Consider the following 26,588-nt stretch of genomic DNA (forward strand, 5'->3'; position numbering starts at 1 on the left):
GGGAGCTGTGGGAGTGACTAAAGAAAGAAGAGTTAAGATTTGTTTCCCTCCTCGCTCGTTCAGCAGGGTCTCTATATAAAGCACTGCGATGCCGTCGTAAAGTTAATCAAGTCACAAAGTTACTCTGCCCTCTAGGACTGCAGCCAACGAGTACAGTTCCACTTCAGCACCAATTTAGCAAACGGGAAATACTCAACTGGCGCAGAAGCTTTTGGATAATTGCCGGATAATTGCCAGTGATTGAGGTTAGCATGTTTTTCTACATTTAATCACGTGTATTCTGCACCATCTATTCACCATGTAATCTTATGCTTTTGGGTGCCACTGAGTTCAAACGTTTTATAATGTTCAGATTTGATAATATGTTAATGTATTTATCAAACAAATGTTTTCCTTCATCAATGTTGTTGTTAATGAATTAGCCTGTCATGAAATACTAAATGTTTCAACATTGTTATAACACATGCAAGTGCAGTGCTCCAGCCATCATCACTGTCCACATTTCCGCTTCTGTGCTATAATGTCAATCCCAGTTGTCAATTCCTACAGAGCAATTTAATAACATTTCTGGGTTTGACATTGGGGGAAGTATTGGACAGAAGAGCTACTGCAGAGCCACCAGGTGAAAGCCCACCAGCTCCTGTATATGTAAGCATGGTGGCCTGTGTGTGTGTGTGTGTGTGTGTGGCTGGCTGGCTGCTCTGTCTGTCACTCAGGTATAACATTCATGAGAATGATGAGAAAGGCCCAGAAATAAAGGCTGGTGTAGGTTTGGTGTGAGAACGTAGGCAGGGACACAAAGAGAGGGCCAGAGGGGTTTGGTGGAATGGTTGGGCTGCCTCAGGCCAGCCGGCTGGCTCCCATCGCTGGCTGTGGCTGCTTGGCTCTGTGACAGTGTGTTGACACAGACCGGCCGTCAGACCTCAAGCCGCCGTTCCAGGCTGAGAGAGAGAGGGAATTGAAGGATGCAGGGAGCAGTGCTATGACTGCTCTCTCTCTTTCCTTCTTTCTCCCTCTGCCATGCCTTCTCCTGCCGGCTGATTTAGTAGCCCTGCTGTTTGTCTTCTCCTGGCCAATGGGGTTGTGGCTGAGGCTGGGAGCCTGCCTTGTGCCCTGTGTGCTGTGGCAAAGGAAGATGTGAACCACACACTACCTCATATTCATACTAAAATCTTCTGTTTTAGTAAAGAACTCTGCATCTGGCTCTTCCCCCCTCTCTCTTTATTTGGCTTTCTCTCCCTCTATTTTCATCTCTCTATCCATCATTTTCTCATTAACTAATAACCTTTTCTGCTGTAGTTCTTCCCTACTCCCTCTCTCCCTCTACTGTTTTAGATTGTGATTTTGCAGGTTAGCCAGAGGAGGATCAGAGAGAGGTCACAGAGATGATGGACTTCTTTGCCCGGGAGAGTGAACCTGACTACATTATTCTCTTTCCACCCAGATTATATATCACTCTGGAATACAGGGTCATTAAGGACAATTGATGGCTTTAATGAAATATCTGCACTCATGTTTACTGATAGATCATAGTTCCAAAGGGGCTGTGTAAGACTCTGACAAAAGAAGAAACTAATTAACAATGTGAATTTCCTTAGTCACTGTGTTGAGCAATCGATGTAAGATAACAATTAGTCATTATTATGGATCTGAAAGGATATCCCCAGCTAATTGCTGAATTATGAAAGAGCTGAAAAGAGCTTTGAAAGGATTTGGCCAAGCTGAAGATGATCAGGTACAATGTGGAGATTAAACTGATGAGATATTGTCTGACCACTGAAAGCCTTGTAGAGAGAGTGTATCCTTGGATATGGAGTAATACCACTCATTTAATTGCCTCACCTGTGAATACTACAGTACTGTGGATAATTGTTGCAAAATCTCTCGGGACTCCACCTTGTTCTTGTGGTAATAGTTATGCAACTTGTTCTCAATGTGGTGAGATCTGCTGTGATATCATTTCCGGACTGATGTATTGCAACCAGTGAAAATGCATCAATTAAAATGGTTCAATAGCTCTAGTACAGTTTCCTATGGCAAAAACCAGGGTTCTCTGGCGTTAGCTCAGTCGTCTGTCTGGCCATGTGCTTTGCTCTGTAGCCTGCTTTGTTGGCTGGCCGGCTCACAGTGTGTTTTCTCCCAACAGCATCGTCTCTGCTGCGCTCAGGACCAGAGCTCACACAAGGCTGCCCACTGTAGTCTGCCCAGCCTACCCAGAGCCCTAGACACAGACGCCCAGAGACCTGTCCCAGAGACCGGAGATGACTGCTGCCATGCCCTGCTGGCTCTCAGCCCTCACCCTCGCCCTCCTGGTCCTCTCTGCCAGGGAAGGAGCTGCCCTCTTCCTGCCCGACTCAAATGAGCTGAGGCAGCTACTGAGCCGGTACCAGGATGACCAGAACAGCACCGATAACACAGCGGGTAGTAGGACCCGACGGGCCATCCAGTGGACAGACCGTGGGGAGATTCTACAACTGCACAACAAACTGAGGGGACAAGTCTACCCCACCGCATCCAACATGGAGTACATGGTGAGAAATGCAATCCTGAAATGTACACTACTGTTCAAAAGTTTGGGGTCACTTAGAAATATCCCTGTTTTTGAAAGAAAAGCAAATTTTTTTGTCCATTAAAATAACATCAAATTGATCGGAAATACAGTGTAGACATTAATGTTGTAAATGACTGTTGTAGCTGGAAACGGCAGATTTTTAATGGAATATCTACATAGGTGTACAGAGGCCCATTATCAGCAACCATCACTCCGGTGTTTCAATGGCACGTTGTGTTAGCTAATCCAAGTTTATCATTTTAAAAGGCTAATTGATCATTAGAAAACCCTTTTGCAATTATGTTAGCACAGCTAAAAACTGTTGGTCTGATTAAAGAAGCAATACAACTGGCCTTCTTTAGACTAGTTGCGTATCTTAAGCATCGGCATTTGTGGGTTCGATTACAGGCTCAAAATGGCCAGAAACAAAGAACTTTCTTCTGAAACTTGTCAGTCTATTCTTGTTCTGAGAAATTAAGGCTATTCCATGCGAGAAATTGCCAAGAAACTGAAGATTTCGTACAACGCTGTGTACTAATCCCTTCACAGAACAGCGCAAACTGGCTCTAACCAGAATAGAAAGAGGAGTAGGAGGCCCCGGTGCACAACTGAACAAGAGGACAAGTACATTATAGTGTCTAGTTTGAGAAACAGACGCCTCACAAGCCCTTAACTGGCAGCTTCATTAAATAGTACCCGCAAAACACCAGTCTCAACGTCAACAGTGAAGAAGCGACTCCAGGATGCTGGCCTTCTAGGCAGAGTGCAAAGAAAAAGCCATATCTCAGACTGGCCAATAAAAAATAAGATTAAGATGGGCAGAGAAACTCTGCCTAGAAGGCCAGCATCCAAGAGTCGCCTCTTCACTGTTGACGTTGAGACTGGTGTTTTGCGGGTACTAAGGTGAAAAATCCCTAATTGCTCCAGGGTTGCCATTGATATTGGCTGACCCTGGCCGTGACCCCCCCCCCCCCCCCAGTTGGGATAGGCAAAAAAACACATTTCCAATTCACAAATGTGAAATAGGACAAATATAAGCACCCACCAATGTATTATTACTAGATAGTACAGAGAGATGGAGGTAAACATCAACATCAGTCTCTGTTGCTCAGGAAATACCAAGGTCTTATGTTTATGAGACAGTGATATAATGTAGGTGAGTGTTTATAGGCTCCACTTTCAATGGGAGGGTTTTGGTTTTACTACTGTTAGGTTCTGAACAAACAGAGTAAAAACTCATGGACATCTAGAAAAAGCTCAAACCGAGTTTATTCACCCACTGGTTCATACAGCTGCAAAGACAAAGACATGATTACACAAGAACAAATATTTATACCTTCCTTCTCGGCGCAGTCAACATCTAGACAGCCAATACATCTCTGTTGCTAGTCAAGAACTTAATTGGTTCCTCTCACTGGTGTAGTCATGGCCCTGCCTGATGCAAGAACCTTCCTGGGTGTGGAAGTATATGTGTGTGTAATAGGACTGTTCCTTCTCACTTCATCTGACCTCAGGCTGACTTCCTCACCCTGGTCCACAACTGTCCTACCTTATCAGTGACTGAAACCAGACTGTTTGCCCTTTGCTTCCCTCCTTAGGAGCCATGATATTTAACAATACCATGTTTTGACAGAATGTAAACTTTCTGCACTCCCCCTTGTCTCACTCAGTAACTTTCTCTACACCTAGGTTCTATCTACCCTACATTGATCCCCAACATATACATTCATTATACATGTAAAGTAATCAATAAGTTCTAGTATGGTAACATGAATAAGTATATTTCAAGCTAGAACACAACACCACAACAATCTTCTCTCCTGGAAAAGATGAGCTCATGGTAGTCAACTGCTGGCAGCCTGGAGAGGAGCTGGCTTACTGGGAGGATAATTACACCGACTCTACACTACCTGCTGGGAGTCAGACACTGCAGAGAGGGGTGAATGAGGACAGGGTAGGCCAGGGGAGGACAGAGAGAATCAGAGTGGCCAGTGGAGGAGAAACAGAGTGCTACATGAAGGAGGGATGGATAGAGTGGGAAGGGGACTATGGAGAAGAGAGAGCACTGAATGTTATTGAGAGGGATAGTGTTTATGAAATGTGGTGACTGGGTAAGGGTGTGCTGAGGTTAAGGTTATTATAGTTTAGATGGACAGACTCGGGGGGGGGGGGGGTTGATGTAGTACAGATGTACTACTGACAGTGTGATGTCTTGTCTGTGTGACTGTGGTCTGGCAGGAGAGGAAGGGCCATGAAGTCTCCCTCTGCCCTGCTCTTCTGTTCTCTGCCAAGGCCTCTGCCAACAAGCTTGGTTCTGAGGACAGGACTGGGGGTATAGCCGAGCTGGCATAGTCATGGGCATGCATATGTATGTGTATGTATTTGTATGTGTGGTGGTGGTGACCACCAAGGGCCTGGAAATGTACTGAGGAGAGACACTGTGAGGCGCCACACTGTACGAGTCCTCTCCTCCCCCCTCCTCCGCCATATCCTAGTGGTGAGAGTGGTGGCAGAGATGAGGTGCATCCACCCCCTTTCCACCCTCTTTTCCACGGGTAGAGAGAGAAACCCGCTCAGGAAATATGCCTAATTCAGCTGTGATTGCTGGGGATTTGTAGTGGAGCGGGGCCAGGCGCTGCTCCACTCACATTTCCTGGGCTAAAGCTAATGTTTTACTTGTATCCAGATCAATTTCAGCTGCCTGGGAAGGAAGAGGGAGAGCAGAGGCCTACAAAGGTAGCTAGCGGTTAGGTAGGTAGCTATGAGGAGACAGGAGGAGCATTATTATATGGAGGGGATCTAGCTGATGGCCTGATATTAAAGCAGCTGGGCTAAGTCTAGCTGTGGTGATGGCCATGGATAAAGGTAGTTCTGATGGGTCTGTCTCACTGTTCACTGATCATATGTTGGAGTGTGTCACAGGTGTCATTAATGATACTGAAATGTGTGAGTTTTAGTGTTACAACTTTTTTCTAACAGTGTTATTTGTGTGTTTCCAGGTCTGGGATGATGAGCTGGAGAGGTCAGCCACTCACTGGGCAGAGGCATGCCAGTGGGAACATGGACCTAAGGACCTGCTCATGTCCATCGGTCAGAACCTCGCTGTTCACTGGGGCAGGTAAGACAATATGACACACACACAAATGCATACACACATGTACACTTCGCGCGCACACACACACACACACACACACACACACTCTTTGTGCCATATGTTGTCTGCTACTGAGTCTATGTGAGTCTGTAGTGTGGCTGTTGTGTGTGGATGTACACTGAGTGAACAAAACATTATGAACATCTGCTCTTTCCATGACATAGACTGACCAGGTGAAAACTATGATCCCTTATTGATGTCACTGGTTAAATCCACTTCAATCAGCGTAGCTGAAGGGGAGAAGACAAGTTAAAGAAGGATTTTTAAGCCTTGAGACAATTAAGACATAGATTGTGTATGTGTGCCATTCAGAGGGTGAATGAGCAAGACAAAAGATTTAAGTGCCTTTGAATGGGGTATGGTAGTAGGAGTCAGGGAACAGTTTCTCGTGTGTATCAAGAATGGTCCACCACCCAAATCACATCTAGCCAACTTTTGGATGCCTACGGGAGTGCAGCTCCGGCTCAGCCCAGTCCAAGCTCTTCTCTGTCCTAGCACCCCAATGGTGGAGCCAGCTTCCCCCTGAAACTAGGACAGCAGAGTCCCTGCCCATCTTCCGAAAACATCTGAAACCCTACCTCATCAGACAGTGTCTTTTTTCAAATGTTATTTTGTTTTTATTGAGGAACACAAAGAAAGTACAAATGAAGTAAAAGAACAACAAAAAAGATCTGTCAGTTACAGCGTGCATCATACGTTCATCAGATTAGTTACATCAACATCCTCTTTGAATTAGGCAATTTTCAAGTACGAAACCCATTTTTCCCAGTGTTCCTGACCTCTCTCCTGTTGAGTTCTTAGAGCAAAGGTCATATGCTCCATATGGTGTATTTTTTTGACAATGTCTATTCATTGTGTCACGGTGGGAGGGTCTTTTTGCAGCCATTTCCTAGTGACAGCCTTTTTACTTGCTGCCAGTAGGACCTTCAAGAGGTACTTTTCTCTGTGTAAGTCATCAGCTATTTCATCCAAGTACAAAGAAATGAATGTTTGTTCTATGTCAAAATCCATTATCTTTCCAATGTTAGATCGTATAACATTCTTCCAACAGAATTCTCTCCATGACCTTGAGTTGGTGGAGCTTTGTTGAGTCTCAAATATGTTCAACCATGTTTCATCAGTTATTTCCATGTTAAGTTCCTCCTCCCATTTCTGTTTAATATAGTTTGTAGATTGTTTCTTTGAGGATTGAATACCCAAGTAAAGATTGGAAATATTTTTTTTGATACCCCAAGTTGTATGCGTTAGTGAATACTTGGATACATTTTTGAGGTGCTCGAGGGTCAATCACTTTTATCTTCCTTAAGAAATAGTGTTGAACTTGTAGGTATCTGTAAAAATCTTGTTTATCCAAGCCATGTTTTTTACTTAGGTCCTGGAAGTTCTCTAGGTCCCCATTCCTTATAATTGTACTGAATGATGTGATGCCTTTCTGCATCCACTGTTTAAATCTGCTATCCTGAGTTGCAGGGATGAAGGTGGGGTCGTATGGGGGCAAACTCAGCAGTTTGACCTCAGCAGTTTGGCCTGATTTTGCTTAATTACCTTAAACTATGTCTTAAGAGAGAAATTAATCCACTGATTTTGTCTAGGTCTCAATTGGGCTGACACAAAATAATATTTTAGGCTCTTCAAACAGTATCTTAAATAATCCTCCTCCTCACCTCGACCCCCCCCCCCCCCCCACAAAAATGTGACCCCCCCACATACACACTCCACCTCCACTTCTAGCTCTGACTCTACTGATAACTGTTATAGAAGAAAAATGTCTTTCTATTTGTGTGATATGTGGTTGTCCCATCTTCAGTAACTATCTTAAGATGAATGCATTAACTGTATGTTGCTCTGGACAAGAGTGTCTGCTAAATGACTAAAATTAAACATTTAAAAACATGGGCCTGCATCCTTGTGAAAAGCTTTCATGCCCTGTCAAATTGAGGCTGTTCTTTTGGGGGGGGGGGTGGAGTGCAACTTAATATTAGGAAGGTATTCATAATGTTGGGTATACTCAGTGTATGTGTTTGTGCTGTGTGTTTGTTAGTGTATTCAGAGCATTGCAGCCTGACAGTGGGGCTCTTTGTGTATGACAGTGGAGGGCTCCCTCAGCAGGTGCCATTCCAGGAATCCGCTTGCTCGGGCTGTCACAGTCCCCTCTCTCCCCCTCTCCCTTTCTCTCTCTTCTGATGCCGGCTATGTCTGTTTTTCTCCCTCTCCACTGCGATTTTGTAGTCTCAGCACTTTTCAATACCGTAAAAAGAGATGTTTACAATAAAGGGCCATAATTGATTCGACAGGCTGTGGAGCCGTGTTTAGTTTTTGTAATTTTTTTCTCAGCGCGGCTCGTGTTCCTCAGTGTTGGAGGGAAACAGGCTGTGAGTGTGTCTGCTGGGTCAGAACTGGACTAATCAGTGGAGGCCTGAGGAGAGGCTGGTGCAGTGTGTCTCAAGCCCAGCCAAAGCACCTGGCAGCCCCCTCAGATATCCCTCATGTGGCCCTGGCAGCTGGAGGTCCTCCTGTATGAGCTCTGTGCTGCTGAGGCTGATGCTGCTCTCTCTGTGTCTGCAGGTACCGCTCCCCGGCCAACCACGTCCAGGCCTGGTATGATGAGGTGAAGGACTACACCTACCCCTACCAACATGAGTGCAATCCCTGGTGTCCCGACCGCTGTTCAGGGCCCATGTGCACCCACTACACCCAGGTGAGTCTTGGCTGGGGGAGAAAGGGGTTGGGGGTTCTGAATTTGGAGCTTTGAGTTCATGAGTACTTCCCTCAACAGTTCCTCCATGAACAGCATACCACATTTGGATCGAAATCCATATGAAATTGTTTTTTTTTTCAGATTCCCTTTGAACTAATATAGATGATCTGTGTATGAGCTTGTGCAGTGTTCAAGGTCATATGTCTCCTCTCTACCATCAGTCTATAATAGACAGCACGTGACTTTTAAAGGTGATGCTGCTGCAGGTATTCAGGTCCTGTGTAAAAACGTGTTACCTGCAGCCTCTTCAATGGGTGTCCATTAACTAAAAACTGGGGGAGTGCTTTAAACAGTGTGGTTACCATAGGACCACATGGGGGCACAGTAATGTAGTGACAGGGGAAGATATGTGCTGCCTCAGGACCATTAAACCATCACAGCAGAAAGGGTGAAACAAAGGGTAAGAAAGAGGAATAAACAGCGGGGAAGAGAGGGACAAGAGGGGGATAAAGAGGGAGAATTGGCCTCCTCTCCTCAAAGACTTTACTTTGTAGCTGGGATGGGTTTGTGAAAACAGCCTGACCCATCCTCCTGCATCTGCATACTTCACACGGGAAACCAGGTCACTAGCATCTGGAAACACTTCCCAGACACACCAATCATCTCTGTGTTTGACCTGGATTCCTTTGAAGATGGAATGTGGTGAACAATGCCAAGTCTGAACACCCTCTCCTTGTTTCTGCCTTTCATTTTCTAGAAATACTAGCGTAGCGTAGCATAGTTGGGGTCCAATCCCTATCATAACACTGCTAAGCTAGGTTATGCTAGCCCCTCCGGGTCAGTATCCTCACAGTCAGTCTCTGGGATGACACAGAGCTTTACCACAGGCCCCAGCCCTCATCATCACATCTCTGTGTATGCTGTAGTTGTGTAGCAGTGCGGTGTCTATGCTGAGTCATTGTCTCTAAGTCAATACTGCCTGTGGCCTCTCACTGGCCCAGGAAAGGGACACACATTCCTGAAAGAGAGAGGGGAGGAGTGAGAGTCAGAGAGAGGGAAGGAGAATTAGGGGTACAGGGGGAAAGAGTGGTATTGGAGTCATGTAATAAGCTCTCAGTAGTAGGACTGCCTGGCTGTCAAATCCATAGGTGATGCCTATAGCTTTACATTTAAGTAATATATATAAAAAATGTATTACTATAGTGCTTGTTATTTTTCACTTTTGTATTTGGCGTTTGATTTTTGAGTGATACTGTTATTGTACTGCATTGTTGAGGAGAGTTAGCAAGCAAGCATTTCACTGTACTTTGTGCATATGACCATTAAACTTTGATTTGATTTAACTCCATCTCCATATTGACAGAGGAACTGGGCCTGTCCAGAGTTGTCTTTGTTCGGTCTGAGCAACTGCCAGTATCATTTATTTACATTATTAAACTGGATCATGAGAATGATCACAGAATGTCGCAGGAAACAAACTGTGGTCACATTCGACATCTATCTCCCTCTGACTGGGGCCTAATGAAAGAGCAGCCTCTTCTAAGGGCCCCTGTGGCCCCATCAATCTGCCTCCAACACCCCAGCATGGGAGCCACTTCCTGTGGCAGGAATGAGGGATCTATGAGTGAGAAAAGGAAAGAGGGAGGTCTACAGCGACGTGGTGCTTCCTACTAATGTGTCTGTGAGGCTCTTTCTCTGACCTCCATAGCCACCCATGACAGGCCCTTTCAAAGGCTGCAGGGCTCCAAATCACATAGTTTTAGCTTGTAGAGTTGTCTGCACTTTTATGTGGAGCTGAGGAACTGTATCAGTGGAGATGGATGTGTGGTCATAGAAAGACCAACGAGTCAGCAATGCGAATATCCTTTTATAATAACAATGTTAATGGAAGTGTTGTCTTCTCTGCAGCTGGTCTGGGCCACCACTAGTCGTGTGGGGTGTGCAGTGCACGTGTGTCCCAGGATGAACGTGTGGGGGGAGATCTGGGAGAACGCTGTTTACCTCGTCTGTAACTACTCCCCCAAGTAAGACCAACTCACTAACGTTACTCTCATTTCCCCACTCATTCACACATCACGTCTCCAGTGTTCTGTTTTACATACTTCTTACCACCACATGGGGTGTTTATCTAATACCAAACACTTTTGAGGGCACATGTCAGGATGTGAATTTGTCTGTCCAATGTTACAGTTAAAATGTCTGTCTAAGAAGTATTTCATGGCACATTGAGGCCAATTCTGAAATTCCAGCAGAAGTTCAAATATAAAAATAATAAAGGAAAGAGAAACAGGTCCTAAGCAGAATGTTCCAGACAGCCCTCATTTAATTTCCAGAGGGACAGCATGTGTGTTTTCATTATCCAGCTGGACTCAGGGTTTTAAGAGTGTGTGATAATGTGCAAAGAACATGTGAATAATTACAAGGCCATGTGCCATGGCGGCTGAGTGCTGATTAGTTTCCAGCCAGTCATCCTGACCACTGTGCTCGTTCCTCCTCCCCAGGGGAAACTGGATCGGAGAGGCCCCTTACCAACATGGCCGCCCATGCTCCCAGTGCCCTCCTAGCTACGGAGGAAGCTGCAGGGACAACCTCTGCTTCAAGGGGGACTCTCAGCGTTCTGAGACTGAGGACATGAACGAGGTGGAGAAAGCTCAGATTCCCATGTCACCCCGCACCACCGCCAAGCCTGTCCCCAGACCCAAACCTGCTGCTCCCAAGAAGCCTTCCACTCCCAAGGCTCCCACCAGCACTTTCCTGGGTGAGTTTGACTAGTGGGAATCATGGTTGGGGGCTTTCAGAATTGACTGTTTGAATGTAGTGTTTGGGAAGGAATGCCACTGAAATCCCCAATTGACCAGTAATTTATTTGTCTCAGCCCAAAACATCAAGTGTGAGACCAGAATGCGTGACAAGTGCAAGGGAGCAACCTGCAACAGATTCAACTGCCCTGCTAACTGCCAGAACAAGAAAGGGAAAGTGTGGGGGACGCTCTTCTATGATGTGGTGAGTCTCACACTGAAGTCCAACATTTCACACTATACATTTTGTATGCCTGAATGTGTTTCTAAGGATTATTTTTCTGTTTTTACAGCAATCAAGTATCTGTCGTGCTGCTATTCATTATGGCATCATCAATAACAATGGTGGTCTGGTGGACACTACAAGGAAAGACAAGTTGCCATTCTTCGTCAAGGCAACAAAGAACGGCATTGAGTCATTCAGGTAGATATTTCTGGCAGTCTTTATTTTCTGTCGTCATTCTGCCTGCTATGCTCATTCATGGTTTGTGAAATGAATGATTTCCTGAAATGTAATGGTCTTCTAACGTCTGGCTTTGATCTCTTGACAGTAAATACAAAGCCGGCAATGCATTTGTGGTGTCCAAAGTGGAAAGTAAGTCAAACTTTTTCCAGAATAAGTGGATCATGCACACCCTTGTTTTTAGCTTCTTCACCTGATGACTATTGCAGCTGTTAATGGCGTATGTCTCCTCTCTGTGCCACAGGACAATCAGTGGACTGCTATGCAACAGTGGCGGAGATCTGCCCCTTCAAGAAGCCCTACTCCAACTGCCCAAGGTGCCTAGCTCCTCTCCCCCCACCATGTTTCACACGCACAACAAGAAGTGATGACTTGTGAATTAAGGGCTTTGCTTTGTAAGCAAAATCTAATTAGAGTCAGATTCCTGCTCTGGGCCAAATTCTTTAAACCTTCAGTACAAAACCACTGGAATCTCCTAAACATGCAGATTCTGCTAGAAGGAAGCGTCAGTCTTTCCTCTGTTCTACAGAAGTTCTACGGAAAATGTGTCAGGGTTATTCATAACATGACATACAGTCGTGGCCAAAAGTTTTGAGAATGACACAAATATTAATTTTCACAGTCTGCTGCCTCAGTTTGTATGATGGCAATTTGCATATACTCCAGAATTTTATGAAGACTGATCAGATGAATTGCAATTAATTGCAAGTCCCTTTTGCCATGCAAAAAAAACATTTCCACTGCATTTCAGCCCTGCCACAAAAGGACCAGCTGACATCATGTCAGTGATTTTCTCGTTAACACAGGTGTGAGTGTTGACGAGGACAAGGCTGGAGATCACTCTGTCATGCTGATTGAGTTCGAATAACAAACTGGAAGCTTCAAAAGGAGGGTGGTGCTTGGAATCATTATTCTTCCTCTGTCAACCATGGTTACTTTCAAGGAAACACTTGCCATCATCATTGCTTTGCACAAAAAGGGCTTCACAGGCAAGGATATTGCTGCCAGTAAGATTGCACCTAAATCAACCATTTATCGGATCATCAAGAACTTTAAGGAGAGTGGTTCAATTGTTGTGAAGAAGGCTTCAGGGCACCCAAGAAAGTCCAGCAAGCGCCAGGACCGTCTCCTAAAGTTGATTCAGCTGCGGAATCGGGGCACCACCAGTACAGAGCTTGCTCAGGATTGGCAGCAGGCAGGTGTGAGTGCATCTGCACGCACAGTGAGGTGAAGACTTTTGGAGGATGGCCTGGTGTCAAGAAGGGCAGCAAAGAAGCCACTTCTCTCCAGGAAAAACATCAGGGCAGACTGATATTCTGCAAAAGGCACAGGGATTGGACTGCTGAGGACTGGGGTAAAGTCATTTTCTCTGATAAATCCCCTTTCCAATTGTTTGGGGCATCCGGAGAAAAGCTTGTCCAGAGAAGACAAGGTGAGCGCTACCATCAGTCCTGTATCATGCCAACAGTAAAGCATCCTGAGACCATTCATGTGTGGAGTTGCTTCTCAGCCAAGGGAGTGGGCTCACTCACAATTTTGCCTAAGAACACAGCCATGAATAAAGAATGGTACAAACACATACTCCGAGATCAACTTCTCCCAACTATCCAGGAACAGTTTGGTGACGAACAATGCCTTTTCCAGCATGATGGAGCACCTTGCCATAAGGCAACAGTGATAACTAAGTGGCTCGGGGAACAAAACATCGATATTTTTGGTCCGTGGCCAGGAAACTCCCCAGACCTTAATCCCATTGAGAACTTGTGGTCAATCCTCAAGAGGCGGGTGGACAAACAAAAACCCACAAATTCTGACAAACTCCAAGCATTGATTATCCAAGAATGGGCTGCCATCAGTCAGGATGTGGCCCAGAAGTTAATTGACAGCATGCCAGGGCGGATTGCAGAGGTCTTGAAAAAGAAGGGTCAACACTGCAAATATTGACTCTTTGCATCAACTTCATGTAATTGTCAATAAAAGCCTTTGACACTTATGAAATGCTTGTAATTATACTTCAGTATTCCATAGTAACATCTGACAAAAAGCAAACTTTGTGGAAATTAATATTTGTCATTTTCAAAACTTTTGGCCACGACTGTACATTACATTTAGCTAAATGGCAAATTCTTGCATAAATCCTCCATTTCTCATTGTTGCAACATAAACCATGGGTCTGCCCATTCAATCGTATTTGTCAATAATAATGCATTCTCAATGTGTGTCTCCCTCAGAGTGTTCTGTCCGGCCAACTGCAAGAACGAGCCATCCTACTGGGCTCCGGTGGTTGGGAACAGCTTCTACACAGAGGTAAGTACTGGACATAGTCACTGGGTATACAAGAATGGCCTCACCACGCCTGTCCTGTCCTCCTGACCATGCTGAAAAGCTGAGAGGTCATACTGACAGAGGACAATAAGTTTGTCCCAACTGGGCCTGCCAGACAGATACACCTCAGTGTGTCTGCTCCCCAGAGAACTGTATCAGATGAGCTTCAACGCTTCAATGCCATACAACTCTCATACAACTCCATACAACTCTCCTTCCGTGGCCTCCAAATGCTCTTAAATACAAGTAAAACTAAATGCATGCTCTTCAACCGATCGCTGCCGACACCTGCCCGCCCGCCTAGCATCACTACTCTGGACGGTTCTGACTTAGAATATGTGGACAACTACAAATACCTAGGTGTCTGGTTAGACTGTAAGCTCTCCTTCCAGACTCACATCTCCAATCCAAAGTTAAATCTAGAATTGGCTTCCTATTTTGCAACAAAGCATCCTTCACTCATGCTGCCAAACATACCCTCGTAAAACTGACCATCCTACCGATCCTCGACTTCGGCGATGTCATTTACAAAATAGCCTCCAATACCCTACTCAATAAACTGGATGCAGTCTATCACAGTACCATCCGTTTTGTCACCAAAGCCCCATATACTACCCACCACTGCGACCACCGCTCTCGTTGGCTGGCCCTCGCTTCATACTCGTCGCCAAACCCACTGGCTCCAGGTCATCTACAAGACCCTGCTAGGTAAAGTCCCCCCTTATCTCCGCTCACTGGTCACCATAGCAGCACCCACCTGTAGCACGCGCTCCAGCAGGTATATCTCTCTGGTCACCCCCAAAGCCAATTCCTCCTTTAGCCGTCTCTCCTTCCAGTTCTCTGCTGCCAATGACCGGAACGAACTACAAAAATCTCTGAAACTGGAAACACTTATCTCCCTCACTAGCTTTAAGCACCAGCTGTCAGAGCAGCTCACAGATCACTGCACCTGTACATAGCCCATCTATAATTTAGCCCAAACAACTACCCCTTCCCCTACTGCGTTTATTTATTTTGCACCTTTGCACCCCATTATTTCTATTTCTACTTTGCACTTTCTTCCACTACAAATCTACCATTCCAGCGTTTTACTTGCTATATTGTATTTACTCTGCCACCATGGCATTTTTTTGCCTTTACCTCCCTTATCTCACCTCATTTGCTCACATTGTATATACACTTATTTTTCTACTGTATTATTGACTGTATGTTTGTTTTACTCCATGTGTAACTCTGTGTTGTTGTATGTGTCGAACTACTTTGCTTTATCTTGGCCAGGTCGCAATTGTAAATGAGAACTTGTTCTCAACTTGCCTACCTGGTTAAATAAAGGTAAAAAAAAAATTATAATAATCTGACTGGAACACTGACCTGATTTATGTTGGACAGCAGATGAGTGAGGTCTAGCCCCGTTGAACACTTAAGAGACTGTGGCCTAAGGCGACCACGAGCAAATTCTGAATAGCAGTGTGAACACAGTCGGAATGGGAGCACTGGTGATGCTGGCCTGGTAATGGTCGCCAGTAATGTCTCTCCCAGTGCTGGGTTCGACCACACACAGCTGCTCAGCCCTGGCTGGCTGGCTGAATGACTCATAACTGGCCCAGAGATTGTATGCCTGAGGTCTGAGGCATGGGACTGTGTCAGGAGAGGACTTTAGGACCAGTCTCAGAGAGGGAGGAGCAGTGGGACACACTGTCACCTCTGTTATTGTCACATCATCTCAGTTCCTGTCAGATCACCTCTATCACTTCCTAATGACCTGAGGGCAAATCTCAAATGATACACTATACTCCATACAGAGCGCTACCTCTGGCCAGAGACACATACGGCTCTAGTGACAAGGAGTGCACTATATAGAGAATAATATGCCATTGGAGACACGCCATATGTCATTCTAACATCACCTCTGGCCTAAGTTGCAAATTGCATGTGTAAGCTAATGTGAGACTGCAGTGGATGAAAGGAGTGAAACAAATAATGATGCTCCCCTGGGAACCATTTTGGACCAAAATTTACCCAGTTACATGAAGTTGATGTTTTAAGTGTTGTTGCCTCGAATGAACTTGTTGACTCTTGTTTTCCCCCAACATTATTTCACTTAGATGTAGTCCAACTGGACACATCAGTTTCCCAGAGATCTCAAACAGGGCCTAATGACTGTATTTTGTCAGGGCAGAGCCTGATTCTACCACTTAAACATTCACAGCGCCAACACTGAGCAAAACACAGCAGAAGGAGAAGTACAGGCCTATATTGACATGACAGAAGTCCCCAGCCACCAGTTCGGTTCACCAGAGACTAGGGAATGTGGCCTGTGTTAGGCTAGACTAGTGTGATGGAGTGTGATGAATGAGCTTCCAGGTTAGTGATAAGGACCCAGGGTCTGACACGCTGGAGCCAGACTCAGTGCTTCGGACTGGGGGACAGGAGGCATCATACCCTGCCTTGGAACCACGTGTGGAGTGTACAGCTCTCTGCTGCTGTCTGTCATCTGTAATCCAGAGTGGGGCAGCAGTTTACATCCTGATAATAATGTGCCTGGCTTCGGCCTTGCTAATGTCATGCATGTGTACATGTACAGGATTTGTACAAATGGAATGCTCTGGAAACTAATACATTGACTGTATTTGGTGTGGCTCTGTGCACTGTATGTGCCTGCACTGTACCTAATACAAGAATTATTACTGATATAGTGAAATGGAATAATAAGCCATGATTGCTGTATCTGATATCATGAGAGGTATATTGAACCCTCTCTTCTGATTCCCCCCTCCCTCAGCGCTCCAGTATCTGCCGAGCAGCCATCCATGCCGGGGTGATCCAAGCCGGCGGGGGCTACGTGGACGTCCTGCCCCTGGATAAGAAGAAGAGTTACGTTGGCGTCCTGAAGAACGGCATCCAGTCAGAGAGGTGGGTGCCTGCTCTACCCTCCTCTTCCCCTGTAAAATACCCTTCCCTGCCCTCTCCCTTCCCTCGCACACCCCTCCCCTGTCAGGCAGAGGTCTAGGGCTCAAGCACGAAAGCCATTGGCGCCAAGTCCATGTTTGGCACACAGGGGTGCAAGAGTAATGGTGTGGTGTGGTGTGCGGACGGCCCACACATGAACTCTTTGCTTACTTTACCCGGACATTCAATGGAGTGTGTAAAGTGCTGCATGGCCAAAATCAGCTGATCTAGAGTACAGTGAAATCTAATGCTGAAATCAAGGGCCCCCTCACTGGGACCCTCACCTTAACCTTAGTGTGAGTGAGGACATGGACTGTCAGTGACAGGGAACAGTATGGTATTACAACCATTTCCATCAACAGTCAGCCCCTGGTGTGATAGAGACTGATCCTGAGGTTGAGTGATGACCCAGCTGTTAGGAAGTGGGGCGTACATGTAGCTGGTTGGGTGGACGGTTCTTTAATAAGGAGGAAATAATCACAGCCTGTCCATTTACCCGGGAATGGAAAAGCTGTCGGCGGTAATTGCAGCCAATCTGATGCCAATGGGACGGGCATCATCCTGACATTACTGAGATTGGCAGGCCTTCAAGGCCTCCACTACTGAATTAATAACAAAGCCGTCAAGCCCAGCACAGTAGTCAATAGTGGTTGTTGGAAAGATCACTCAGTCACTGTAACAGCATGGCTAACAATGAGCCAGTGTTTGAGTCGTTTCCAGATACGACCACTGTGATTACGCTACTCTTATTGTAGGATGTCATGAGCAACAGGCTGACTTGAATTGGAGCCACACACGAACAATGACAAAAATACATTTGGTCCACAAAACAACTGACTGACTTGACAGCAATATGTTTTTTCTTATTTTAGTTATATTTAGATTTATGTCACTTTAATCTTAGTAATGAGTTGAAAGGACACTGGTTAACTGTTTGAGTTCATGAATGAATGCTCAATGTAACCGTCTTTCTCACTTCTCTTTTGCAGTAAGAGCAATCCAGACGGTGGCTCGTTCCGTGTTTTTGCTGTGAGGGAGTGAGTCTCCTCCATCTCAGGGCCTCTCACTCATTGTTTCAGGGACTAACAGGGTCCCCCATCTGCTCTCAAGGGGCAGGAAGTGCCCACAGGTTCGATGCCATGGCAACTCCTCCCATCTGTCTCTGTCCCCCACTTTGGGAGGAAGCATAACTTCCCGTTGGACCAACAGACACTTCTCCCTCTCTTAGCTAATAAACAGTAGCTGACTGCTCAATTCGGTGGCTAACATCACAAAGAACCCTTCTGTCTTCTCCTACCCTTCTCACCTTTAAACTCCAGATGTGGATATTTTTGTTAGATACACAAGCGGTAAATGCAAAATGATGTGTAACATCAAAGACCAATAGAACAGCTGGTGCTGGATCTCTGCGTCTTGACATGTAGTTAGATTTCAAATCAAATATGTCATATTTGTTTATATTTTATGTTCTTAATACAAAAGTCAATCATTGGTCTCCATACACAGGAATGTATATTGATCACTGTATTTAATCATTCTGTACATATTTAATTAATTAATTTTTTCCTTCTTAAATGGGTGTATATTGACAGTTTTATATGTGTTGATAATGTATTTTGAAGCTTGTCTCCGCTTTCCTAACCCATTTATGCTTTCATTGTGGTCTTTACCTTTGGCGGATAGGCCATGGTGCTTGAGTTAGGAGAGGATCTGTGTTTGGCTGGACGAGCTCACAGTGGACAGACAGGCAGACAGAGACAGACAGACTTGGGGGTTGCGTAGGAAGGGAAGGGGAATGAGGAGGGGAAGGCATACCTCCAAGGAAAATAAACCTTTCCTGAATACAGCTTGTACGACTTCCAGTGTCAATAATGTTCAGACGATCTGGTTAAGGTACAAAAACATTGTAGCAATATTCTGTCCACGGTGAGCTCAGGAAGGCAATGGGAGCTTGTGTGGGCAGGGCTTTCAAAATGGTGGCATATCTGGCTTCATCCAAGGACATTCACAGATGAACGATGTTCTTGTTTGAAAAATGATTCCGTATTTATAATAGCTCACTGCTTTATTCCCCCCTTTCCTCTCTTGATGCCATGTGTTTTGATTGAATAAGAAAAATACTCTACGATAGGTTGAGTTTGTCCCCACTTAAGACAGTTGAATGTTGTAGGTTTTGTAGAAAGAGGGTCTTATACAGTCCAATGTGAGAAAGGTGTGCCGAGTGTTCCTATCAGCAGGCTTCAGTTAGGATTCATGACTAGGTAATGATTTGTAAAATACACAGAGGATGCAGAACATGGATCTGTTTAAACCACTCATACCCAGGGATGTAATACATAGTTACTTATCCAGCAGGAAGGCATACAGAGGCAGGCTTCAGTTGGGGAATATCCTCTTAAATGCTGAGGCTTTGTTGTGAGAGGAGAGTAAATCTATGTAAATTGATGCTGGAGGTTTTGGGTCTCCTAAAGAAGGACATTAGGTATCCTCTATCTATCCCTAAGCTAGACTGGACAGCAGTGCAGCCAATCTCTTTGTTTTAGTTTTCATCTTTCTACGTTTTTTTTTAGGCTACCTCAGTCTTATAGTACATGGGCAATCTTTAGGGAAATGTTAATGGTTTGTACAGCTTTGTAAATGGAGTGTAATACTTAGATTTGTCTTTTCTGAACTGTTCTCTATGCTGTAAAGCTATCTTTCTAAATATATGTGGTGTGTTATTTTGTTTGTTTGTCTAGTTTGTATGGTGTTTATAGGCATTGGATGGGGTTTTTGTATTTTTTTTGCACAATTTGAAAATAATTAAAGTTTGAAATAGTTAGAATGTTTGTTTATTTTGTACGCTGGATATAGTAGGATACAATGGGTACATTTGCCTTGGTAGTAGGCACATGTTCCTTTAGCAATTTAGCATAAATACTTATTTCTCAACAATCCAACTACAGCAACACATCTTGTACAGCAACACATCTTGTACAGCAACACATCTTGTACAGCAACACATCTTGTACAGCAACACATCTTGTACAGCAACACAGCTTGTACAGCAACACAGCTTGTACAGCAACACAGCTTGTACAGCAACACAGCTTGAACCAGATCATATGACTGGAGCAGTCAGATGACAAGCATGCTAAGGTCCACAGCAGGCATGAATGGAATAGAGACCTAGGCCACCCAGGTTAGGCCTATTATCTTTGGAACAACTTCACAGACACGATCTGAACTGGCCTTGGTCTGCCTCTGGTGGGTACAGACATGCAGGAATGGGGTGTAACAGATTCCCACTCAGTTAATAGGATCACTTATCCTTAGGAAACACAGAGATGGTATGCTGATACTGTAGTCCTGTAGATCTGAGTTAGCACAGAGATGGTATGCTGATACTGTAGTCCTGTAGATCTGAGTTAGCGCAGTACAGAGATGGTATGCTGATACCGTAGTCCTGTAGATCTGAGTTAGCACAGTACAGAGATGGTATGCTGATACCGTAGTCCTGTAGATCTGAGTTAGCACAGTACAGAGATGGTATGCTGATACCGTAGTCCTGTAGATCTGAGTTAGCACAGTACAGAGATGGTATGCTGATACTGTAGTCCTGTAGATCTGAGTTAGCACAGTACAGAGATGGTATGCTGATACCGTAGTCCTGTAGATCTGAGTTAGCACAGTACAGAGATGGTATGCTGATACTGTAGTCCTGTAGATCTGAGTTAGCACAGTAATGACACAAGTATGCTACTCAATAGATGTAAAATAATAATGTTAGACATTTCATCAGGGTTTCTTGCTCTTTGTACTTCGCAGCTTTCCACATTGAGGACAGACAAATGGAGACGCATTGGAAATAAGGACTCATGAACCATTGGAAGAATGTCTAAGTTTGAGATACACTCTTTAAGCAGTGGTACGTTCTGATTCTGTCATTTAGAAAGACATACAGTAGTAAGGTCATGTGGTGTTACTTCAGCACACAAACCCAGACTGGGCCTTTGTTATTGACCTGATGTAGAGACATCTGAAAAACACCTCAGTCTAACACTGGCAAGAGGCTGTGTTTAATCACTGGGCCTGGCATAATTTGAGAGAGAGAGGAGAAAAAAGAGAGGAAGATCAGCAAGGGCCTGGCTGAAGCTTGGAGCTAGGTCTGCTGATAAACAGCTGTTATTGGCCTGCCTGATGACTGTTTTACTCCCAGTGATGATGAAGATGGAGTGTCGCTCTCCACTCAACCTTTAACGACCCTCAAAGTGCAGAGAGAGAGGACCAAGTGTTATGCAAGTTTGTTCCAGTTTGCTCTTTCGACGCTCTTGGCACACGCCGCGTCCGTTTGAATGTCATACAAATACACGTTTTTAATTTCCTCCCTGCTATGTTGAAACTGAGGCTCTGAACGGCTGTTTATGTGTCTGTATGTGTGTCTGTTATCTCCAGAACACTGGATCTTGGCATAACGACTCCAGCAGGCTCACCCATCCAGCAGCCAGCTGCTCCTCTCCATCTCCCTGCTTCTGCTTAAGATTACCTTCCATCGTGCTGCAGACTGTTTGGTTGGGTTACTGTAGTAGTGGGAAGCAGCAGGGGATGGATAAACAAATAGGCCTCACTTGTCTTGTAACCCAGCCACTAATGCACAACAAACAGCAGGGCCTTCAGCGGAGAACCTGCAGCCTCGGCCCTTATCCTGCCCCACTGCAGCAGCAGCAGGAGCAACACACTGTATCGACCAGCTGCTCTCCATAAGTAGCCTGGAGGAGAGCCCTGTCTCCTCTGCTGGGGATATCAAATGTTCTATGCACTGACCTCAGTGTGTGTGTGTTGGAGGGGCTCTTAAAAGCAAGGTATCTGGCTGAGGTCCCTGTAGCTAGGACTTTGCACTCCTTACAATCATTTACAGTATGCTAGTGAGCAGCTGAATTTAACCTCCAGGGACTTTTGGTTGAAGATCTCTCTGCTATTATTGGGTGCCATTATCAACCACAATGTCAAAGACTACGGGCAGACTACGGTCAGAGACTAATTTAGAGTGACTTTGTGCTTGCCTTGTTTCCCCCTGAAATTTGAGTGACATGAAAGAGGACATGTTGCACAAATTACATTAAACAACTCATTAACCCTTTAATTCATACAGTAGATCCTCCTAAAACTGTGGTCTTTAAGTCAAGGCCTGGCAGCTCCATTTCCTTTCCATCCTTCAGATGTGCTGGACAATTCCTGCATCTCACCTTCACACATCGTTTAATCAACATCTGTGTGGGGGCTGGAAGTCATTTCTGAGGAAGGCCGTACAGTAATTACTGTAGTGCAGTCCTTTGGGGGAAGTGGCCATAGCTGTGCGTCCTGGAGGAAGCACCGTGGAGCTTCCAGGATATGCTGCATGTTATCAACCTCCTGTTTGTTGGCTTGATTTAATGAGGCTTCACAGGCCAGGACTGCTGACCTACTAGCATGGCTCCCCTTTCTGGGGGCCTTGTACACCTCTGTAACATTCCCCTGGACAGTGTGCTGTGTGTCCTGTGTCCACCACTCTCCATGCTGCTTGTCCAACAGTCTACAGTTCATGATGAAAGACACTGTCCACTCTACTCAAACAGAGAGATGATCAACATGGGCATGTTCATAGTCAACAGTACCAGAGTTGGGGAAACCACTTGGACACTGTGACCTACAGCTATTAGCGTCTGCGTCCAAGTTAATAAATGAATCTGTCATTTATCGGCTGCTGACCCTTGGCTGGTATACACTGTATGGTGAAAACATTCCTGCAGACCTCAAGGCTCCTCAAGATAAACACAGCATTAATGAGATGTACAGGTTGTGGACAGCATCGATGTAAACGCAGTAGAGGAAAATATCCTAGTACATCATACAGTATTTCCCCAGGCGATGTGAGAGAAGATCCATCTGGGTTCTCCGGCTGTGGAGCCATGGATGTTGAGTTATTGCTGTATTTGCATCTGTTAGGGAGTTGTTGTTCAAACTAGGTTAACATAGCCCACATGCCCTGCACTCACTAGGGGAAGACCAGGATGTTAGAAGAAGACTGCACCAAAACAAAAAGAGGACTCCAGATTTAAACTAATATGACAGACTAGGTAAATTAAGTGGGTTTTTCCCTCCTGGGGGATTGATAGTGATGCAGCATGTGGTCTGAAGGGAGACACATGGGGCCTACTGGGTTAGTGGTGTGGGAGGATGTAGGATAAAGGACTGGATTTTGATCCAAATGGAGGAATGTGCAAAGGTGGCTGATACTGCTGTGATGTTAGGGAGGATGCTTGGCTTCATTGGCCTGCTGCTTAGCAACACTATGGGGTGATGTTTCCGAATTTCTAATATATCAATATTAAAAATCAATGCGCTTCCTTTAGCATAGGTGTATGGATCGGCTAATGTTATTTATTCATTATAACTCCCAAAAAAAGGTAGCAGGAGATGAAGTGCAAGAGGGAGGACAAAGGTCACGGGAAGGACCCATTTGACAAGTGTTTTAGGTATGATCAGATTGATGGAGGAGGATGGTGCATCCCTGCCTTATCTACACAGTATCCCCTGGCAGCATATCAGAAGTCACTGCAAGAGGGTGCTTGGGCTGAGGACTTGACGCTAGGGTTAGGGTTATGGTTGAGCCGGGATGAGGACATTAAGCTAGGGTTAGGGGTAGGCTTGGCCCCACAGGGTCCCATTCACCCAACCTTCTCACTCCTCACTGCTGTGGGGGTTGAGGTGTCAGGGGCCCCTAAATAACATGAGCAGAGGAAACCTGGGGTAGCCCCTGAGGGCTCTGGGGTGTAGAGTGGAGGCAGTAAATCACCTGCAATCTGTGAAAGTAATCACTGGCACACTACCCAAACACAACATGGTGTGGCAGACATCTCCAATGCTACATTGTGATCCACATCTGAGAATACAGTACAATACAGTTACATGAGCCAGAGACATCAGTGAACACATTCTACATTTCATACTGTACAGTGTGTAATCCATCTTCATTTCTCTCCGGTTTATTCAGCCTGTCATGACCTTCTAAACAGGCGAAGACACGATAAACACAAACCTACCAACATACACACACTCTGGTATTACCCTTAAGGTGGTGTCTACACTGTAGCGTGAAGGTTTGAACTGTGAAGGACTTCTAGCAAGTTGTCTTACACAATACAAATCATAATGCAACGTTTCAAATGCTTCCAAACGACTGCAAACTAACACAATTACACTTTGTTGTTTGATTGACTCATCCCTCAGTTATTTGTGTTTGATTCAGTCTCTTCTATTGTTTCAGTATAAAAACAGCTCTCATTGATGAATTGACTAGGTCCCCCTGGGGAGTGGAGTAGATTGCTGGCACAGAGCGAAGCCACTCAGACCAGAGAAACAAAGAGTATCTTTCACAGGACTGATGGGGAATCTGTGGCGATGCTGCATACTACTTAGTTAGACAGACCGTTCTGACTGGAGCCACAAACCAACATTGTAGTAGGGACTAGAGACGTACAGTAAGCTCCAAAAGTATTGGGACAGTGTTTTATTGTAAATAAAAATAGAACATGTTTCTAAACACTTCTACATGAATGTGGATGCTACCATGATTACGGATAATCCTGAATGAATCGTGAATAATGATGAGAGAGAAAGTTAGACGCACAAATATCATACCCCCCCAAAAATGATGAGAGGTTAGCATGTCTTGGGGTGTGATATTTGTGTATCTTTCTCACTCATCATTATTCACGATTCATTCAGGATTATCCGTAATCATGGTAGTATCCACATCAATGTAGAAGTGTTTATAGACATATTCTATTATTATTTACAATAAAAGTGACTCCAAAATGACACAATACATTATTTACAATTTATTTATATTGGGCACAAAATAATCTGAAACACAACCAAAACAAACAGCAAATGCATCCAACGAATGTGTCGAGTCTCAAGCTTGATGTAGTCATTGCGTGCTATGACTATGGGACCAAATAATACACTTTTGAGTACTTTAATAAACATATAAGTGAATTTGTCCCAATACTTTTGGTCCCCTAAAATGATTGGACTATGTACAAAAAGTGCTGTAATTTCTAAACTGTTCACTCAATATGGATGTAAATATCCTCAAAGTAAAGCTGACAGTCTGCACTTTAACCTCATAGTCATTGTATAATTTCAAATCCAAAGTGCTGGAGTACAGAGCCACCTATCAAAATATGTCACTGTCCCAATACTTTGGAGCTCACTGTATATGAGGATGAGGACTGAGCGATAAATTGTTCTGTTTTATCACACTGACAGTGAAACAGCCCCCAAGTTTGTTTTTTCAGTGACGCACTTCCATGCTGGGAAGTGTCCTGAAGATTCACAGCCTAGTGATCAAACATGGGTGCCTGTGGATACATAGTTCAACCAATGAGCAGTGACTGACTGGTGCCAGCTTTGGAATCCTGAAATGTCTAGTAAAAATCATAAATCCATGTTGTTTTTGAAGACAAACTTGTCACCCAGCAGTGATTCCAAGTTGAAGAATAGATGATGTTGTCGCGAACCGTCTCGAAGCCCGTAACAAAAAGGAGACAATGTGGAGATAAAGAATAACAAAATATATTTATTAACTGAAGTAAAGTAAATACAATTAACAATGGTGTGTGTTTAGTCAGCAGTCAGCAGTGTAAGTGAGTGGTCGCGTGTATACATGTGATAATGAGGGGTATTGAAAGGTGCCAACGCAAACAAACCAAATGGCCACAAAAATGCCACAACCAAAATCTGTCTGTGTCTGCATGGAGAGAGTCTCCCCAATGAATGGGGAAGAGGTGCATTTATCCTGGGACACACCCGAGCCCAGGTGTGTCTGCATGGAGAGAGTCTCCCCAATGAATGGGGAAGAGGTGCATTTATCCTGGGACACACCCGAGCCCAGGTGTGTCTGCATGGAGAGAGTCTCCCCAATGAATGGGGAAGAGGTGCATTTATCCTGGGACACACCCGAGCCCAGGTGTGTCTGCATGGAGAGAGTCTCCCCAATGAATGGGGAAGAGGTGCATTTATCCTGGGACACACCCGAGCCCAGGTGTGTCTGCATGGAGAGAGTCTCCCCAATGAATGGGGAAGAGGTGCATTTATCCTGGGACACACCCGAGCCCAGGTGTGTCTGCATGGAGAGAGTCTCCCCAATGAATGGGGAAGAGGTGCATTTATCCTGGGACACACCCGAGCCCAGGTGTGTCTGCATGGAGAGAGTCTCCCCAATGAATGGGGAAGAGGTGCATTTATCCTGGGACACACCCGAGCCCAGGTGTGTCTGCATGGAGAGAGTCTCCCCAATGAATGGGGAAGAGGTGCATTTATCCTGGGACACACCCGAGCCCAGGTGTGTCTGCATGGAGAGAGTCTCCCCAATGAATGGGGAAGAGGTGCATTTATCCTGGGACACACCCGAGCCCAGGTGTGTCTGCATGGAGAGAGTCTCCCCAATGAATGGGGAAGAGGTGCATTTATCCTGGGACACACCCGAGCCCAGGTGTGTCTGCATGGAGAGAGTCTCCCCAATGAATGGGGAAGAGGTGCATTTATCCTGGGACACACCCGAGCCCAAGTGTGTCTGCATGGAGAGAGTCTCCCCAATGAATGGGGAAGAGGTGCATTTATCCTGG

The 26,588-nt window shown here is 45.1% G+C and overlaps 1 protein-coding gene across 1 annotated transcript; it reads left to right on the plus strand.

Moving 5' to 3' along the window:
* Positions 1 to 2: 2 nt before the first annotated feature.
* On the plus strand, positions 3 to 19,762 carry LOC115167259 (cysteine-rich secretory protein LCCL domain-containing 2). Its single transcript, XM_029721491.1, has 13 exons — positions 3 to 245; positions 2,147 to 2,531; positions 5,551 to 5,669; positions 8,271 to 8,403; positions 10,312 to 10,427; positions 10,905 to 11,161; positions 11,279 to 11,406; positions 11,495 to 11,625; positions 11,753 to 11,796; positions 11,909 to 11,981; positions 13,896 to 13,971; positions 16,772 to 16,902; positions 17,928 to 19,762. Exons 2-13 carry the CDS (start codon positions 2,262 to 2,264, stop codon positions 17,977 to 17,979), a joined length of 1,530 nt encoding a protein of 509 aa, XP_029577351.1. The 5' UTR covers positions 3 to 245; positions 2,147 to 2,261; the 3' UTR covers positions 17,980 to 19,762.
* The last annotated feature ends 6,826 nt before the right edge of the window (positions 19,763 to 26,588 follow it).

The sequence above is a fragment of the Salmo trutta genome, chromosome 29, assembly GCF_901001165.1.
Source record: "Salmo trutta chromosome 29, fSalTru1.1, whole genome shotgun sequence".
Classification (NCBI taxonomy): domain Eukaryota; kingdom Metazoa; phylum Chordata; class Actinopteri; order Salmoniformes; family Salmonidae; genus Salmo; species Salmo trutta.

What these genes read in the sequence shown, in the direction of transcription:
- LOC115167259 (XM_029721491.1), top strand. Translation starts at nt 2,262, where the DNA reads ATGACTGCTGCCATGCCCTGCTGGCTCTCAGCCCTCACCCTCGCCCTC. An exon ending in CATCCAACATGGAGTACATG is followed by an intron (nt 2,532 to 5,550) that starts GTGAGAAATGCA and finishes GTGTGTTTCCAG; the next exon opens with GTCTGGGATGATGAGCTGGA. An exon ending in GGAACAGCTTCTACACAGAG is followed by an intron (nt 13,972 to 16,771) that starts GTAAGTACTGGA and finishes CCCCTCCCTCAG; the next exon opens with CGCTCCAGTATCTGCCGAGC.